This window comes from Plecotus auritus (genome assembly GCF_963455305.1).
Source record: "Plecotus auritus genome assembly, chromosome: 1".
NCBI lineage: Eukaryota > Metazoa > Chordata > Mammalia > Chiroptera > Vespertilionidae > Plecotus > Plecotus auritus.
The window spans coordinates 29,630,779-29,650,689 of record NC_137770.1 but is presented as its reverse complement, the minus strand read 5'-3'; the positions used below and the strand labels follow the sequence as shown (position 1 = coordinate 29,650,689).

Below are 19,911 nucleotides of genomic sequence, written 5' to 3'. Positions count from 1 at the left end.
TATCCTTGCTCATATACCTTAATTACTGTCTTGGGCAAATCTTGGTCCTTTGACTTTCTGTCTAAAAAATACATATTAATGGACAGACCCCCCAAAAAAACATGAAGGAAAATGAGAGAGGCAAGTTAGCAAAAAAAGAGAAGCACAGCGGATTTATTAAGACAACAGAGTTTTTAAAAAGCAGGAAATCAGCATTGGTAGCATATACAGTCAGAGTGAATAAAAATGAGAAAGTACTGAATTTAGAAAGTGATAGGTCACTGATGATATCATTCAGGGAAACTTAGGGAATAGGTAGAGAAGAAGCTCAAGCAGAAAATTCATTATTGGGGGTGAGGGGAGAATGTTAATAGAAAAGAAAAGGAGAAAACTATTAGTGTATACCTGGTACTGTAAAAACACTCTTCTGTATGTTATTCCATAAAAATTACTAATATTTATCAGAAGAAATAATCTACCTTGAAGATGTTACAGTAATTATGAAGCATATATAAATAATATGATGTTCTATTCTAGTACTTTTGTTGGGGTAAGATCATTGAATTCAATACTTTTGTCTGCCTGACTCCAACTGTGCTCATAAGCCAATCAGTATATTTGACAGGACATCAAAGATAAGGCTTATAACCCTTCCCCCAAACAGACTATTTTATGGTGAAAATGAAGTGACCATGTCCTTGGTCCCATTAGTATAATTGAACTTAATTTTGACTGAAAGGCCTACCTCCTGTTTCAAACCTTTATCCTAATTATGCTGTTATAAGGACTGCAAAAGCAAACAACTTGCCCAAATCACACAGCAAATAAAGGGAGCTGTCTGGATTCCAACTCGGTCTAACTGATTTCAAGGCCTAATCCTTCCAGTTATACCAGTGTTAACATGTGTTCCCTTGAGCAATGGGAAGAGTCCCCATTCTCAGGGCGCTCAGGGAAGATCGGACAGGAACACATGAAGAACATCACTGAATATCCTGGGAGCGGTAACGTACTAAGGGTAAGTACAAAGAGTTATAGAAGCAAAAAGGAGAACACAGCTATCACTTTGGGAGTCTCTACTGCTTAGCAGACATTGCGCTAAACCCTATAAATATCCTTACAACTATGTGAAATACGAATTAAGCCCATTTCATAAACTAGGAAACTGGTGCATGGAGATACCCTAAATTGTACAATTATTAAGTAACTGCGTTTGGCCCCAGCGATCCTGAGAAGCTGCACGCTGTAAGAATTGCAAAATGCAGACTCTGTAATCACCAGACTTGGGTTGAAATTTGGCTCTGATGTTGAGTTACCTTCTGCGAGTCTCTCGGCCTTAGGGAGGGCCGTCTAAAAACTCCCTATCCATCCACCACCCAGGGGTGCCAGGTTCCCAGGGTTCAGCCACCCGCGTTAGATTCCGCGCAATCTGCTCCCACCCAGCGGAGCCCCCGCCCCTTCCTGAGTCCCGCACGCACGCACGCTTCTTCCTCTAGCCCGCTGGCTCTCACCTCTCCCAACACCGTCACCGACATCGGGACACCGTAGCCAAGAGTCTTGTTCTTGCGCCGGGCGCACTCTCCGATCCAGGACAAACTGCCCAACAGGCCCAGCGCGGTGCCCCAATATCTGCGGCTCAAGCTCCGTCCAGGACAAGGACTCAGCCTCTCAGCTCGCAGTCCTCTCCGGAGGGACCTCCGCCGGACTTGAGCTATCGATCCGTTGTAACATAATCAGACATCCGCCCGGAAATGGCAGCACGAACGGTTTGGTTCCGGCACGCCGGCGTGTAATTGGAATTTGGAGATTTGAATTCCTAATCGCCTTTACCATCAAACTGATAGAGAAAGTAGTACTTCCCGTGTTCCAGTTCTTGAGTAACGTCTTCTGAAAACACGCCCTGTTAGCCACTCAATAAAACCAGCCAAGGAAAAAAAAGTTATTGTAAAGCTAGCACTCTAGCCTATGGCTATTTGTGGGATGGGGAATTTACAAGCTTAATTTTTATTTTTATTTTTAGGTGCTACGAAAGGTTCGGTTGATTGATAGCAAACAGCCTACTGTCTTGATATCATTGACTCGTTAATGCTAGTGCTTTTGCTGCCAATTAGTCTTTAATCTTTAGTCATTTATGAATATGTATTTCCCACTCATTCAACAACCATCCAACACACCTTCTTGCAGGTCATCAAAAGACTCGCAGAAGACAGAGATGAAAAGGTATATGATGCCTGCCCTAAAGAAGCCAGCAATCTGATGGGCACATAAATGAATGTGTGCCTAAAGTACATCGGTAGCTTAGGAAACAGACCCCCACAGGGGCGGTTGGCCAGGGTGAGTCCCAGAAAGCCTCACCTATCAAGTATTATTTGAGATCAATAGTATAGAGTGCAGGTGATACAGAGTAACATTTCCCGCGGTAGCCCTGAAATCTTTCCATTTGTCTTGGCCTCTCTTTTGCCACTGAAACATATCTAGTTTATTTTCTTACCATCTTTCCATCTATTAAAGTAGTCCTTAAGTGGTCTCCACAGGAGAAATTCCTAATCTCTAGTAACACATGGCTACAGGACTATGGGGTGAAATACGGAAAGAAAAAAAAAAAAAGGAAAGAAACCATTGTAACTTTCAAGTCTTATCTTAAACACGGTTGAAAGTTACCTAAAAGATATAAATGACGGGAACCTCCTGCTTTTGCATACAATATTAATTCTGATTTTCTTAGCAAGAAATTTCAGGCCTTTTGTAATATAATAGACCTGATTGCTGCTACTATGCCCTTTTCACTACAAACGCCATCCTGGAGGACACCATTCCCTGAGTGTTCTGACTAGCCTCAGAGTATAAATGTTTCCAGTATTTTTTCTTCAAAGGACTTATTTTCCTACTGTAACCCTTATGCCTATCGGAAACCTAATCCCTAGCGTCCGGGTGTGTTTTTGTGCATTGTAGCATACCATAAAACTGATTTGAGCAACGACGCTGAAACCTGAATTTAAATCTAATATTCATTAGTTGATGAAATCAAAGAGAGCTTAAGTGAGCCCATTTCCAGCACAAAATTCAGTGCAAATCATGGTGAATCAGGGTATCTAACCCTTTAATTTATCTTTTTCATTTTACAGAAATAGGAGTTAAGCTTGGGTTGATTCCCATTCCCAGAAAAACACAATATAATTTGGCTCATCCATGGTAATATAACTCCTCCCTCCAGGGATCACAGACTGAGCCGGAGCAGCCAAGTCTGCTCTGCTCGCAGATATGGGAAGCAGGCAGCAAAATCCTCCCTGTGAACCTTCAGACTCACTCTCCTTTAACTGACTCGTCAAGTGCCAGGAATCTAGTCTCCAAAAGAGAAGAGCCCTTCTATGCTGGTGCTCCTCTAACTGTCCCCTCCCCCTGCCTCATTATCTACCTGCTGCAGCAGCTCCGGGCTTTGGGAGAGACCTACACATAGAGATGGTAGGTGATCTGGGGATGGCAATGTGAAATTAAACCAACTCCTTTGGGCGTTTGGGGGAACATTTGTCATAACAGATAAGAAAAGAATAAATGGTTTCAGGACTTGGATCTCTCTGGATATAGATTGGGATATGAAATGAAATATAGGTCCATCTGGGTACTAAAAATTTTAATGAGCTATTTCAAGATTATTTCACCAGCCACAAGCAGTTCAAAACTGAACCCTCTCTTTCCCAAGTTCTCATTCCTCATGAACAGAGGAGAGGAAGAAATGGGGCTTGGGATTTGGGAGTGGAGCCAGATATGTTGGAAGGTAAAAGGTGGGAATGCTGATTTTCTACCTATTACATGTTCCAGGAAGAGCGCACACGCGCACGCACACACATACACACACGCACACACATACACACACACACATGCACACACACACAGCACAGTGTCACAAGACAAGATGGCCTTCCTATGAAATCCATTCCCTCCTTGGGACCTGTGGTCTGACATAAATCTGGGACAGTCCCTAAGATATCCTCTAGGTCCCAAACTCAGTGTCGTATAGCCTTAGCTCGCCCTCTGGTGGTATGAAGCAGTGACTCCAAGGCTTTCTCACACCAAGGTGATTACTGATGGGAGCACCACAGACCAAAATTAGGCCTCTTAACCTTTTAGTCCTCAAAGTTTAGTCTCCATTCACCAGAGGAAATCAGAAATCCCATCTCAGAAACCTTTGTCCATTTTCAATCTGTCATTTTGTAATGCTTCCAGCAGATTAAATATTTAAGGGTCAAAAGGCAGAAAAACAACCAGAGAAAATTGTTTCACTGAATTATTTGAAGCAATGACTTGACAATATTTACCATCTGTAAACAGATTAGTTTCCATCTACTAGTCAATAATAATAATAGCTACCATTTTATCACCTATCTTTTCTTTGCCTAATTGACACAGACAACTACAAAATTCCAATTCACAGATGAGTTGACTGAAACTCAAATGGGTTATGTAATTTGTGTAAAATTACACAGTTTGCAATCTGACAAATGGACAGAGCCAAGATTCCAATTCAGGTCTGTTAGTTTGCATGGTTTCCCACTGCACTTAGCTGTTTGCAGGAGGGATATATGAGATCACTTAGAGACATCTTTCCACACAGGATTAATTGCTATCAATTTAATAAATGGCTGGGCAGTATTATTAAAGTACTATTTTATTTTATTTTTAATATATTTATTGATTTCTTACAGAGAGGAAGGGAGATAAATAGAGAGTTAGAAATATTGATCAGCTGCCTCCTGCACACCCCCCACTAGGGATGTGCCCACAGCCAAGGTACATGCCCTTGACCAGAATTAAACGTGGGACCCTTCAGTCCGCAGGCCAACGCTCTATCCACTGAGCCAAACCAGTTAGGGCTAAAGTACTATTTTAGATGTGACGTTTGGATAAGAACTTTTGTTGTCACTAATAATCCTTTTCTATTTAATAATGATAGCTATGCCAGTTACTGAGTGCTTTCTCTATGCCAGTTATTGATCTAAGAGCCTTACATAACTAAATCACATTAACTACTATTATTATCATTTCCATTTTCCACATGAGGAAACAAGAAGCAGCTAAATAACTTCCCCAAGATAATGCACACATATATACTAAATATATGTATATTTAATGCACACAATATAATGTTCCTCACTATGGTTGCTGCGATGGAAAGGAGCTTATGTGCAGAGGATCTGGAGAGAGGCACCGAGCTTTGCAGGAGCTGGTAAAAGCTGACTTGCTGTGCATATGAAAGTCATGAGTTAGGGGGAGAAAGAATGCATTGGGAGTGTATTGGTTAAGAGCAAGAGAAGATGCAGAAACAGAAAAATCAGGATCCATCGAGGCTGGGCCCTATAGAGGAAAATGGCCAAGTGAGAAGAGGATGGGGTGCCCATGATGAACTTTGTGGGAAACATTTAAAAAGAGGATTTCCTAAGCTATTCATTATATGGTGCGCAGTGTAAACTGTCTCTTCTCTATGAAACCTTCAGTACATTTTACATTATTAATACCTTGTGTCAGGAAGCTGAATTTTCTTTAGGTTGGGGAAGTCAAAAACGGTAACATTACCAATCAACTGCATTATAAACTGAAATGCTCCCATGGCAAACTGAATGCTCAAAGGCAAAAGGTACCAATGCCTTAAATCAACATATTAATTTCTTACCAGGAGCTTGGAAAGACCTTCCACAGCAGGTCAGCTCAGAAAGTATGGTTGTGAGAAAGAAAAGAGAGAAAAGATTGGACAGGGTAATTAAAAGAAACATTCTCTGCCCTTGAGGTTGAGTCCTACCAAATCCTACTGCCACCCTTGTAAGTGAATACACCTATAAGTGCTGAACTCATTAGTTATAATAGTTTTTAGTGGATTCCTTAGAATGTTCTACACCTACAGGATCATGGCATCTACAAGTAGAGGTCATTTTACTTGCTTCCAGTCTAGATGCTTATTTCCTTTCCCCGCTCCTAATCGACCTGGCTACAACCTCCAGTTCAACCTTGAGTAGCAGTGATGAGAGCAGACATTCTTGTCTTCTCTGTGTTCTTAGAGGAGAGCACTCATTTTTTTGCCTATGAAGTATGATGTTAGTTGTGAGCTAATTTTTTGTTATTGTTGTCGATGCCTTTAATCAGGTTAAAGATGTTTCTTTCTACTGGTTTATTGTTTTTATCATGAAGAGATGTCAAAATTTGTGATGTTTTTCTACATCTGGATATGATCATGTGGGTGTTGTTGTTGTTGTTTGGTCCTTAAGTCTATTGCCATAGTGTATTACATAATTTTTTAATATTAAATCAATCTTGCATTCCTGAAATCTCACTTGATCATGCTGTATAATCCTTTCTATATGTTACTGCGTTTGATTTGCAAGTATTTTGTTGAGCATTTTTATATTTACATTCTTAAAAGATATTGGTCGCCCTAGCCCAGTGGTCGGCAAACTGCGGCTCGCGAGCCACAAGCGGCTCATGAGCCGCGGTTTGCCACTCTGTTGACTAATGAGTTTGCTGACGACTGACCTAGACTTTCGATTCCAATAATTACAGGCTGTTGTTGTTCCTTGTGATTAAGCCCCTATCCCAGTGGTCGGCAAACTCATTAGTCAACAGAGCAGCAAACCACAGCTCGCGAGCCACATGTGGCTCGCGAGCCGCAGTTTGCCGACCACTGCCCTAGCCGGTTTTGCCCAGTGGATAGAGTGTTGGCTTGCGATTGAAGGGTCCCGAGTTCGATTCTAGCCAAGGGCACATGCCTGGATTACGGGCTCAATCCCCAATGTGGGTGTGCAGGAGGCAGCCAATCAATGATTCTCTCTCATCATTGATGTTTCTGTCTCACTCTCCCTCTCCCTTACTCTCTGAAATCAATAAAAAAAATAATTAAACTGAAAAAAGATTTTAAGGAAGATATTGCTCAGTAACTCTGTGATGTCTTTACCTTGTGATGTTTTTGTATTAGAATAATACTAGCCTCATAGAATGAGCTGGGAAGTGTTCCATTCTCTTCTATTTTGGGGGGAAAGTTTGCAAAAAATTAGTACTAATTCTTCTTTTGAATATTTGGTAGAATTCACCAACAAAGCCATATGGGTCTGGGCTTTTCTTGTGGGTATTTTTTTTTCTAAAATATTTTATTGATTTCAGAGAGGAAGGGAGAGGGAGAGATAGAAACATCGATGATGAGAGAGAAGCATTGACTGGCTGCCTCCTGCACACCCCCTAGTGGGGATCGAGCCGGTAACGTGGTCTGGGAACCATTACCTCCTGGTTCATAGGTTGATGCTCAAACCCTGAGCCATGCTTGCTGGCTCTTGTGGCTACTTTTAAAATACTAATTCAATTCTCTATTTGTTATAGATCTATTCAGATTTATATTCCTTCTTTTTTTAATATTTTTTTCCATAGAGGAAAGGGAAAAGGAGAGATAGAGACATCAATGATAGAGAATCACTGATCGACTGCCTCCTGCATGCCCCCCACTGGGGATTGAGCCAGCAACCTGGGCATGTACCCTCCCTCACCCGTGACTGGGAATCAGATGGTGACCTCCTGGTTCATAGGTCGATCTCAATCACTAAGCCATTCTGGCAGGGCTTATATTCCTTCTTAAGTCAGTTTTGGTAGTTTGTGTCTTTCCAGAAATTTACATAATCAAAATTATCTAATTTACTGGCATATAATTGTTCAGAGCATTCCCTCAGAGTTCTTTATTTCTCTAAGGTTGCTAGTAATGTCCCTCTTTCATTCCTGATTTTAATTAGGAATCTTCTTTTTTTTTATTTTGGTAAAACTAAAGGCTTGCCAATTTTATCAGTTTTTTTAAAAAAACAACACAACTTTTGGTTTTAGTGCTTCAAGTGTTTTGCTGCTGTGTCATTAGGTGCAAGTACATTAAATATTGTTCTCCTTGGAGAATTGACTTGTTTATCCTTCTTTATCCCTGAGAGTTTTCCTTGCTCTGAAGACTGCTTTGCCTGAAATTAAATATTTATTGCTCTCTTCCCCTTCCTTTTTCCTTCCTTCCTTCCTTCCTTCCTTCCTTCCTTCCTTCCTTCCTTCCTTCCTCCCTTCCTTTTCTTTCCTCAGTCATGTCTGCCCTATTGATGACCCCATCAAAGGCATTCTTCATTTCTAATAACATTTTTAATTTCTAGAATTTCCTTTTTATTCTCAAAACTTCCATCTCTCTGCTTACATTTCCCAACTGTTCTTACATATTGCATACTTTTTCCATTAGAGCTCTAAGCTCTATTCATCAGTGATTTTAAATTCTCAGTCTGATAATTCCAATATCCCTTTCATATATGAATGATTCTAATGCTTTTTGTTTCAAACAGTGCTTCTTCACTAGTAGTATGCCTTGTAGTTTTTGTTGTTGAGTTGGACATGATACCCGCTGGACTTGAATGACATAGCACTAATGTGGAGGGAGAGGGGAACATTCTATGGTGTTATGATTAGGTCCCAGTCTTTTAGTGATCATGGGCCATTGAGATGGACCCTCACAACTGCTTCTCAGTCCCCACTCCCATTTAGGTGAGACAGGAAGGCTAGAGGGGGCTGGAGTTGGGTATTTCCCTTACCCCATTTGGTTAGGTTCTGGTAAAATCCAGTGTGATTTGGCTCTAGCAAAACAGTTTCCTTTGAGGCCAGGCTTTTGTTCAAGAGAACAGAATTCGGGGAGTGGGCATATTTCTGAATGACTACTTTCCCCTTCCCTGCTGAAAACACAAGGACGTTTTTCTCTGATAGTCGCTGTGAAGAGCTGGTGGACTCCAGGAAGTAAAACTCGCAAACGTGTGCCCCCAGCCTGGTCCCTGGTAATGAGTTAATTACCCTTTAAATTATTCCCAGTGGTGGTTTCCCCTCCAGTAACGTGATTTTCTGTATTTGTCTCAAGTGTTCAGAGTTGTGGAGTTTTTTGTCTTGTGACCTCAGTTATTTCATGGACTAAAGAATAGTCATGGATTTTGTTTTTCAGCTTTTTTCTCTGTTAGGATTGGAGTTATGATTTCCAAGGTTCCTATAATGTTGAACTGGAAACCAGAAATCTCCTACTTCGTTTTTTAAGAAACTGCCAAAACATTTTCCAGACTGGTCATACCATTTATCATACTAGCAATGTGTGAGATCTAGTTTCCCCATATCCTTGTCAGCATTTGGTACTGTCGGTTTTTTAAATTTTAGCTGTTCTAACAGATGTGTAGCTATTTATCAATGGAAGCTAAATTTGTATTTCCCCAATGGCTAGCAATGTCAAACATTCTTTTCATGAGTTTATTTGCCATCCATATATCTTCTTCAGTAAAATGTCTGTGTCTTTTGCCCATTTTCTAATTGGATTGTTTGCTTTTTTTTAACTGTTTCATTTTCAGAGTTTTTTATATATCCTAAATATGCGTCTTTTGACAGATATGTGGCTTACAATATTTCCTCATTCTGAAGATTGGCTTTTTATCCTTCCAACAGAGTTTTTGGAAAGCAAAAGTTTTTAATTTGATGAAGTATCCAATTTTTCAAGTTTTTCTTTATGAACTTTTTGGTAAGAACTATACACTAGGTCCTAATAACTTTATTTTTTCCTAAAAGTTTTATGTTTAAGCTAGAGGCCTGGTGCACAAATTCTTGCACAGGTGGGGTCCCTCAGCCCGGCTGGCGATCAGGGCTGATTGGGGCCATCTCGCCCAGTCTCAATTGGGGCCGATGGGGGCCAGCTGGCAGAGGAGGGACCGCGGAAGGGCTCCAGGGCACGTCTGACCCTCTTGCCCAGTTCTGATTGGTCAGACTCCAACAGCAAGCTAACCTACCAGTCGAAGCATCTGCCCCCCTGGTGGTCAGTGCATGTCATAGTGCCTGGTCTAGCGGTTGACCGTTCAGACACTTAGCATATTATACTTTTATTATACTAGAGGCCCAGTGCATGAATTCGTGCACAGGTGGGGTCCAGCCAGCCTGCCCCAATTAGGGCCGATCAGGCCAGGCCGGCCAGGGGGAGGGGACATGGGAGGTTGGCCAGCCAGTCCCGCCCCCGATCAGGGTGAGGGAGGCTGATTGAAAGTGGGGCTGGCCCAGGGGAGGGGAGAGGCCCGCAAGTGGTTGGCCAGCTGGCTCAGCCCCTTGGTCAAACTCCCAGTCAAATTCCCGGTTGAGGAGACAATTTGCATATTGGCCTTCTATTATATAGAATAGGATTTAAATCTGATCCATTTGGACTTAGTTTTTGTACAAGGAGTGAAGCTTAAGTAGAGGTTTAGTTTTGTTTTTGTCCATGAAACTGAGTTACTCCCTCAGGTAACTAAGTCTTATAAGTCATCTCTATCACAAATTATCCACTAGGTCAATGGTCGGCAAACTGCAGCTCGCGAGCCACATGCGGCTCACGAGCCGCGGTTTGCCGCTCTGTTGACTAATGAGTTTGCCAACCACTGCGTAAGGCATTACCCTTACCCAGAAGTTTTGACTTCAGGTTAAAGACATTAGTACATTATTAAAATGTTTAGTGTTTTTCCCTAAGGCAGTGGTCGGCAAACTCATTAATCAACAGAGCGGCAAACCGCGGCTCGAAAGCCACATGTGGCTCGCGATCCGCAGTTTGCCGACCACTGCACTAGGTAATCAGCTTGCTTTGCTTTTTGCTAACACTAAGCCACTGAAAACAAGGATTTTTGTTGTTGTTATTATAAATCCTCAGACAAGGATATTTTTCCATTGCTTTTTAGAGAGACTGGAAGGGAGAGAAGGAGAGAGAGTGGGAGAGAAACATCGATGTGAGGGGGACACATTGATTGGTTGCCTCCTGCACACGCCCCAACCAGGGCTGGGGATAGAACCTGCAACCCAGGTACGTACCCTTGACCAGTAATGGAACCCGCAACCCTTCAGTGTGCAGGCTGACACACTAAAGGCGAAAATAGAGATTTTTGGGGGGGAAGAGGTGGGTGGATTTATAAATTTTTTGGCAATTATGTAGGGAAACAAGGCTAACAAAAAGAAAACTGCGTACAAAAAAACCTAACTTTCCTCAATTCTACCCTTTTGCCTAGCATTTAGATCATAGCAAATGCTGGCCCAGCCAGATAGCTCAGTTAGTTAGAGGGTTGTCCCAACATGCCAAGGTTGTGGGTACAATCCCCATTCAGGGCACATACCAGAAGCAACTAATGAATGCATAAGTAAGTGGTACAACAAATCGATGTTTTTCTGTCTTTCTTCCTCTCTCCTCTCCTCTCTCTCTCTCTCAAATCAATAAAAAAAAAAATAAAATAGATCATAGCAAACACTAAGTTAAAAAAAAAAAACTATAATAATTTGCATGTAATCATGTTAAGGTATAAACCATACCTTAAATCAGTGTTTCTCAAACTATAGTCATCTGTGGATTATCTGAACAAATTTGCCGTATCTGCATATAATATGCAATACTTCATCACTTCTGTTTTAATCAGGAACAATATAATTATCTTAACACACTGATGGTAGCGATACAATCACTAAGTGATGCTTTGGAGACTGATTAAGCACACCATGTAAGGTACTAGAAATAAAAACAAGATTCTTATCAATATTACTTTCCTACGTAGGTTTAACATACTGTATTACTATGAGAATTTAGATCCAGACCTACAGTTCTCATTAGGAATAAAATTAAAGTATCAAAATATTGCCCCAGTGACTGGTGGAAAAGAAATATGGGTGTGTATTTGGTAGTGGAAAAAATGACAGTTTTTAAGTAGAAATGTTCACACTTTTATTGAATGCTATAAAATACACGTTTGCAAATGGCAGAGTTGGAAGCAAAAACTTGAACCTGATTTTTAAATCATAATTATCTGTATTGAATTACTCACAACCAGGCTTCTGCAGATCTGGAATTTTCTTTCCACCAGATAGGAGTATGTAGTGCAAATTCAGTTGATAACATTAAAAAAAAAAAAAAAAAAAAAAAAGAACCAGCATAGTCAAGCTGTCTTAGTCTTCAGAATTTCTGGATTTCGTCCTTGGAGGAGGTCAGGATCTTCCCAAGGCCTGGGTCCTCGAATATTCTTCCAATCATCAAAAGCAGAATCCTTTATTTTCTATAGAGCCACAAAAATTATATATAAGAGTCCTATGGTTTTGATTAGGACATCACTGAATGAATGAATGAATGAATGAATAAGTGAATGGAAAGAATCCAATAGGCCCTCAATTATAATGTTAGCAACAACAACAAAAAATCACTGCATATCAAGCATAATAACTGAAGAAGTAACATATTTCTTAGGATTTGGAATTTTTCTTACTTGTTATTTATGTAAATGTCTATCTTTTCCTCCATCAGAATAAATTATTCTATTAAATTGAGAAAAAAAAAGAGTGCACATGCTTTATTTTTGAGCACAGAGAAAGGGAAGAAGCTAGGAAAACAAAACTCTGACTGTGAAGGCTGGTCCAGCATAATAATGACTAGCATGGGTTAGCATGAGTGATAGTGGTAAATGAGAGGAAAAGAACAAAGGTGGAGACCCTGAAGTCTGCTGGAAGGAAAAAAAACAGACCAAGATGATTTGTCCTGCACCTGAGAAATGAGCATGGGTTTAAGAATGAAAAGAGATTCCTTATAGCTGCCATGAGCAAAGCTCTTTCAGGTAATAAAAACTAGTCAAATACAGTTGGATCCCTGTCTTCAGTTACTGTGAAGTGTCTCCCAGGAATAAAAGTAGGATAAAAGCAAAGAACATGAGTGTTTCTTCACCTTCTTGCAGTAACTTTCATTCATCAGCTTTCATTGTTCTGGAATAATTCAGTGAATTAAATAGAAAAAGAGGCTCAAGAGAACACAGGCCACCTTATGTCCAGAGACAAGGAATAATGTACATTTACCTTGACACTTGAATTCTAAGCTTTATTCTTTTAAAATGAGCTGTATAACCTAGGGCTATCTGGACACTAATTCCCTCATCCTATCTAATAATCCTATCTAATAAGGAGGGAATATGCAAATTGACTGTCACTCCACAACAAAGATGGCAGTGGCTGGGCCAGGATGCAGGCGTTCTGCCCCACCCCACCCACGGAGGGGCCTCTGGGCCTGCTTCGTCGCCAATGCCACGAGGGCCAGAGGAGCAAAGATGCAAGCCTGCAGGGGGCCCGGCACCCAGCAGCTCCAAGCCCCACGGCCATGGCGGCGCTAGGGCCACTGGGGCCAGAGGAGCAGAGACACAAGCGCGCAGGGGGGCCCAGCACCCAGAAGCCCCAAGCTCCACAGCCACGGTGGTGCTAGGGCCACTGGGGCCGGAGGAGCAGAGACAAGCCCACAGGGGAACCCGGCACCCAGCAGCCCCAAGCCCCGCAGCCGCAGCAGCGCTGGGGCCACTGGGGCCAGAGGAGCAGAGACACAAGCCCGCAGGGTGGCCCGGCACCCAGCAGCCCCAAGCCCCACAGCAGCAGCAGCACTGGGGCTGCTGGAACCGGAGGAGCAGGGACACAAGCCCGCAGGGGGGCCCGGCGCCCAGTGGCCCCAAGCCCTGAGGCCGCAGTGGCACTGGGCCGCTGGGGCTGCAGCGGAGACACAAACCTGCAGGAAACCTGTAGAAAGGGAGATAAACTATCATAACTTTATCTCCTTTTCCACAAGTTAAGAAAACTGACCCTGATTTATTTAGTGATATGGCCCACACCTTTCTACAAGCACAGCGTATGTTATGACCACTCCCAGGAAGGATTGATCAGAATACTGTCTCCAGGGAATAACACTACTGTGGCAAATCATCTAAGAGAGGAAACAAGCTTTTGTTGGGTTTATTCTGAAGGTCAGAGAACATGCCACCCCAATATATGCCATGTTGTTATATTGATGATCTTGAGCTGCAGATGCTTGAAAAACAGCAAATGCAAGGAGAGGCTTTCACTGAAGTCTCCTGATCTGCCTAAGATCGGACCCCCCAAAAGGAGCTTAAATGTCATAGGTCCCCTGGATGGGAAAAGTGTCATCAGCCAGCGAAGACCGACTCCTGTCACAGGACAGGAGACTAGAAGTTGACATCACACCCAAACTTTGTTACCAACTATCTCCCCCTACCCCCATTCATCTTTCCTAAAAATCATTTACACTCCTCTAAGAGGCCTACATCTCCTGTCCCCTTTCTCTAGGAAGAGGGTATTTAAATCTGGATTCTAAGCCACCTTGGGGAGTTATTCATTTTTCCCTGGGATCTCCCACATATACTTGAGGTACACATGTTAATGAACTTTTGTTTTTCTCTTGGTGATCTGTCTTTCATTACAAGGGCCTCCACTAAGAACTCAGAAGGGTAGAGGAAAACTATTGTTCCTCCTCCATAATTCTATCTTGGGAAATCAAGTCCCGGGCTGAACAGTGAGGTTGGCTCAAGTGCCAAGCAGTCCCGGCTGAGGGGAGGGAAGCTTCTAGGGGGAAATCAATGATATTGGCATCAAAGTAGGACAGAGGGCACACACATGGTTGCTGGTGGGAGTTTAAAGTGGCTCAATATTTTTGGAGGATGATTTGGCAAAATCGATAGAAATGTTCAAGGTACATCCAAGAGTCTTCTAGGAATCTCATCTGCTGAGATAAAGCACAAGTGCATAAGCCCTGGTCAGAACCCAGGATGCTACTACGGGCTCCCCTTCCATGATAGGAAAACCTGCTAACAACCTGCATTTTTAGGACAAGGTGGCATCTATACTAATAAAAGGGTAATATACTAATTAGATTGAACATTTTCCAGACAACCTTCCGGACGTCCTTCTGGACAAAGCCACAGTGGCAGGGCTGAGGCAGAGGTGGTTAGAGGCAATCAGGCCGGCAGGGGAGTGCAGTTAGGAGGATCAGGCCGGCAGGGGAGAGCAGTTAGGGGGATCAGGCCAGCAGGGGAGAGCAGTTAGGGGGATCAGGCCGGCAGGCAGGTGAACGGTTAGGAGTCAGCAGTCCCGAGGGGTCCTGGATTGGAGAGGGTGCAGGCTGGGCTGAGGAACCCCCCTCTCATGCACGAATTTTGTGCACCGGGCCTCTAGTAACTAATAATAAAATGGTTGGACCAAATGATCTACATGGTTTCTTCAATTATCAATTTATACAGTTTCTAAAAGAACTAAAATCTACTCCGAGACAAACCCTCCACACTGTGGATGGTTTGTCACGACCCACAGGTTGAGAACCGCTAGCAGGGTTGCCTAAGATCATCGGAAAACACAGATATTTACATTATGATTCATAACAGTAGCAAAATTACAGTTATGAAGTAGCAACGAAAATAATTTTATGGTTGGGGGTCACCACAACATGAGGAACTGTATTAAAGGACGCAGCATTAGAAAGGTTGAGAACCATTGCTCCACAGCATCACTACTGACCTAGTGCTTATATATTGAGAAGTAGCAAGTTACAGGTTTTAAATAAGAGGGAAGTAGTGAATGAAATCATTCTCTAAATTTCACTTATAGTTTTATCAGGAGTTTATATTAAATATATATATGAGCAAAATTTTATTAATTTAATAATATTAGAAGAATAAACTGTGTTTCACATACTTGCAACTGCAAAACTACTTTTGCCTACCCTTGTATAATCCAGCCAAAAAAATGAACAAACTAAGAGATAGAGAACATCCTCCCTCACATTCTATATTACAATGTGTTACTTATTAAACTCTGATTTTTGCTAATAAAATGGGTAGAAAGTGACACCTCATTATAATTTTAACTAACATTCCTATTATAAATTGAGCATCTCTTCATAGGTTTAAGAAATATATTTATTTCCCTTCCTCTGAATATTTTTTAAAATATATTTTTATTGATTTCAGAGAGGACAGGAGAGGGAGAGATAGAAATATCTTAGATAGAAATTACAGAATCATTGACCAGCTGCCTCCTGCACACCCCCTACTGGGCATGGAGCCCATAAGCCAGGCATGCGTCCTGACAGGAATAGAACCATTGACCTGGTTCATAGGCTGACACTCAACCACTGAGTGACACCGGCCAGGCTCCTCTGAAATCTTTACATGTTTTGCCCATGTTCTCACTGACCAACTGAATGGCTGAACTTTTTCACATTGATTTGCAGATGTTCTTCATATTTCAATAAGTTAATTCATCATAGGATAAATAATATTTTTAGGATTTCTCACTTAACTAGTGACTTTATATACATTATTTGTTTTTAGGCTGAAGTTTTAAATTTTTAAGTATGAACAAACGCATCTTTACTTTTAAAGCTTCTGGGTTTGGTATCACATTATTTTAAACAGGCTTTTCTGATTCAAGACCACAAAAAAGAATGTTCATTTTTTTCCTTCTAGTACTTTTAGCATTTTGTTCTTTTATTATTTTTCTGTTAATCCTCACCTAAAGATATTTTTCCATTGATTTTTAGAGAGAATGGAAGGGAGGGAGGAAAGGAAAGAGAGAGAAACATGGATGTAAGAGAGAGACATCAATTGGTTGCCTTCCACATGCACCCTGACAGGGGCGCGGGATCGAACCTGCAACCCAGGTAAATGGCCTTGACCAGGAATCAAACCCATGACCCTTCAGTGCTTGTCCAAAACTCTAACCACTGAATAACACCACCCAGGGCTTATTTTTAAATACTTGATTCATCTAGAATTTATTCATTGATAGTATATGAAATACAGATGCATCTTTGTTTTCTTTTCAAATGACTACACAGTTGTCCCAATACCATATTACTTAAGATAAACACTTTTTGCCAGGCTGGTGTGGCTCAGTGGTTGAGCATCGGCCTATGAACCAGGAGGTCACAGTTCGATGCCTGGTTTGTGAGCTTGATCCCCAGTGGGGGGCTTGCAGGAGCACCCAATCAATGATTCTGTCTCATCACTAATGTTTCTATCTCTCTCTCCCTCTCTTTTCCTCTCTGAAATCAATAAAAATATATATTTTTTTAAAAGATAAACAATTTTTTCTGCACTGTTAATAATTTAAGTTTACTTTAAGGCAGACAGAACCAGTCACTAACAAAGAAGATTGTGAAAGACAGACTATATTAACACTGTACCTCATACTCTGATTCCAATGACACGTTATTCATTTTCAGTTTTTTTTCTAATTCAGGATCAATCTGTAAGAAGAGAAAGAAGAGCCATACGTTAAGTCTGTAGAATTAATTTTCAATTTGAAGTTATTTAAGGGACGGCTAGGATGGCATGGCAGATTATAAACACGTGGCAAAATCCCCACCATCCATCCATCCAATCGCATAATGGTAACAATGTAGCAGTACCACTACCACTACTAACAGCAGCTAATACTTACCGAGTACTTGTTATGTGCCAAGCATTTTGGCACATACAATATTATTTCTTTTAATCCTCACAAAAACCTGAGATAAGTATTATTATTATGATCGCAAGTAAGGATAATAGGAAACAGGGAGTTTGAATAATTTGTCAAAGAGGCAGAACTTGACTCTGAACCTTGGCCCTCTGCCTCCAGAGGTCCATGCTATTAACCACCACCCTAAATTATTATTTAGAAATGTTATAAAAATACTAATAAATAGAATGTTGCTCTTAAAAACAAAAGAGAACTCCTTCCACATGCTGTAAACAAAGAAGTATCTATGAAAAAATTCGACAGGATTCCACAGTAGTAAATAGGAGTTGATGCCATATTACCTGTGTATGGCAAAATCTTTGGGATAGCTGAATGTGACTGAACACAGCTTAAGATCTAATTAGTACTAGAAATACAACCTGAGGATTAGAATGATGCACAAAGAGATGGGATGAAAGAAAGAAAAGGTATATTATGAAAGCTAGATGCAAAAGTTCCAACATACGTCTGTTAGGGGTTTTAGAATTAGAGAGTTTTAAAGAGAATGGAATAAGGGCAATAATTAAATAATTAATCGGTAATTAAATGAATAACATATAGAAAAAAATAAGTCCTTAGACTGAAATACCACAATAAAAAATAACCATAAGAAAATAAACAAAAGTCCATTCTTAGTCAAGTAATAGCAAAGCTTTAGAATATTAAGGATAAAAAGAAAGTCTCAAAAGAAAAATAAGAGTGAAAAGACAGCTTACCTACAAAGGGATAAAAATTAGAAAAAAGATTGTTGGTCAGCAATTTAAAATGCTAAAATAAAATGAAACTATTCTTCAATATTGATTATCGAGAGATTACTTTGAACTTCAATTTTACTATTACTATATTCTCATTTCTTCTTTCTTGGCTTCTACTTGATTGAGGTTTTCTCTATCACTGGTTTGAGTGGTAGAAATGCACACAAACATATCAATAATCCCAGTAAATATTGAATTCATCTATTAGAGATTTTCTGACTGAAATTTTTAGAAATCCAGCTATATACCATACTACTTATAAGAAATGTACTTAAAAAATAATGAAAGCACAAAGTTGAAGGCAGAGGGTTACAAAAATGATGCAACACAAAAAAATATTAGTGGGGTTGGGCGTTCAATACATAGCAGTATTTTTAATGGACAAAAGTTTCAAGGCCAACAGCATAAAAAAGGAACACTTTATATTGATAAACACAACAATTTTTCAAGATGTTAGAATTATAAAATATTATGTGACTACAATTGCTATAAGAAATACAAAAAACATACTATAGGTGCTTAACATATCTTCCCCAGAAAGTAATAGATGAAGCAAATGATAAATAAATATTATTTTTAAAGGTGAGTAAAATAATTATGTTCTTTTTCTAATAGGTCTATACAGAATTTTGAGCCCAACAAATTTAGATTGCTACCATCCCCTCAAATATACACACTAACTTCACATAACTGTTCCCACTCCCCAAACATCCTTCTTTAGCTGAAGATGGTACTTAAGGTGATGGCTTGGACCATTTTGGGAAAAGTATTACTAAGTTTTTCTGGGTATCTCCCATGTATACAGGAGGTATACATATTATAAAACTTGTTTGTTTTTCTCTTATTAATCTGTCTTTCATTACAGGAAGAATCTCAGCCAAGAACCTAGAAGGGTAAAGGAAAAATTATTTTTCTTCCCCTACAACTGGTTCAATCACTCTAAAAATAGTTTAGAAATTATATACATACCCTATACCCTAACAATTCTTTTTTTGTACATGTGCAACAAAAAAAACAAATAAGAATGTTCAGAACAGCATTATTTTCACTAGACAAAAAATGCAAATCAACCCAAATGTCTATCAAAGATTAAATAAATAAATAAATAAATAATTATAATACTTAGTGGAATACCATCTAGCAATGAAAGAATCATGGGGTCAGCAAGTATGGTCCATGGACCAAATCTATTGTAAAAATTAATAAGAAGAAACCTCATTTAAAATCAAGTTGGAAGGCCTGAAGGGGAAACTCTTGGGATCTACCCTGATAATGAAGCCCAACAGGAAGAACTCTGTTTAGAATAGCTCTCCCAACTTCCTCTTCTCCTCCCAATCTCAAATTCTTTTTTGTTTAATTTTGTAGTATGATCTGTTTTGGTTATTTAACTCCCTAATCCAGTTGTAAGTGTCCTTCCATCTGTCATTAAAATAAGTCATTCATATATATATATATATATATATGTGTGTGTGTGTGTGTGTGTGTGTGTGTGTGTGTGTGTGTATGTATATATATGTATATACGTATATATGTATATATGTGTGTGTGTATGTATATGTATATACGTATATATGTGTGTGTGTGTGTGTGTATTAGAAGAAAGGGAGAGGGAGAGAGAGATAAACACATCAATGATGAGAGAGAATCATTGATTGGCTGCCTCCTGCACACCCCACACTGGGGATAGAATCCGCAACCCAGGCATGTGCCTTGACCAGAAATCGAACCGTGACCTCCTGTTCATAGGTCAACATTCAACCATTGAGCCATGCTGGCCCAGCTAGCTTTCTTTTTCAGTGATGTCTGGATCATACTGGCATTGGTTATTATTATTTTT

At 40.3% G+C, this 19,911-nt stretch overlaps 2 protein-coding genes across 7 annotated transcripts in view; both read right to left on the bottom strand.

Annotated features, from left to right (window-relative positions):
* SLC8A3 (solute carrier family 8 member A3) overlaps window positions 1–1,682 on the bottom strand; it is a gene marked incomplete at its 5' end in the record, with an annotated part of 157,562 nt that extends 155,880 nt beyond the window's left edge. For both annotated transcript variants that reach the window (XM_080673468.1, XM_080673469.1), the window contains one exon: window positions 1,488–1,682. The remainder of the gene's footprint in view (window positions 1–1,487) is intronic.
* The window catches only part of LOC308250810 (cytochrome c oxidase assembly protein COX16 homolog, mitochondrial), an 84,698-nt gene that overhangs the window by 54,543 nt on the left and 10,244 nt on the right, over window positions 1–19,911 (bottom strand). For 3 of the 5 annotated variants that reach the window (XR_013960871.1, XR_013960872.1, XM_080673545.1), the window contains one exon: window positions 17,003–17,065. Coding sequence is in view for 3 of the 5 variants with exons in the window: in XM_080673545.1 (XP_080529671.1) it covers window positions 17,003–17,065 (63 nt within the window). In the remaining 2 variants the exon portion in view is untranslated. Of the gene's footprint in view, window positions 1–10,879; window positions 12,054–17,002; window positions 17,066–19,911 lie in introns of those variants that run through there. The other 2 variants (XM_080673544.1, XM_080673546.1) reach the window with 2 other exon arrangements.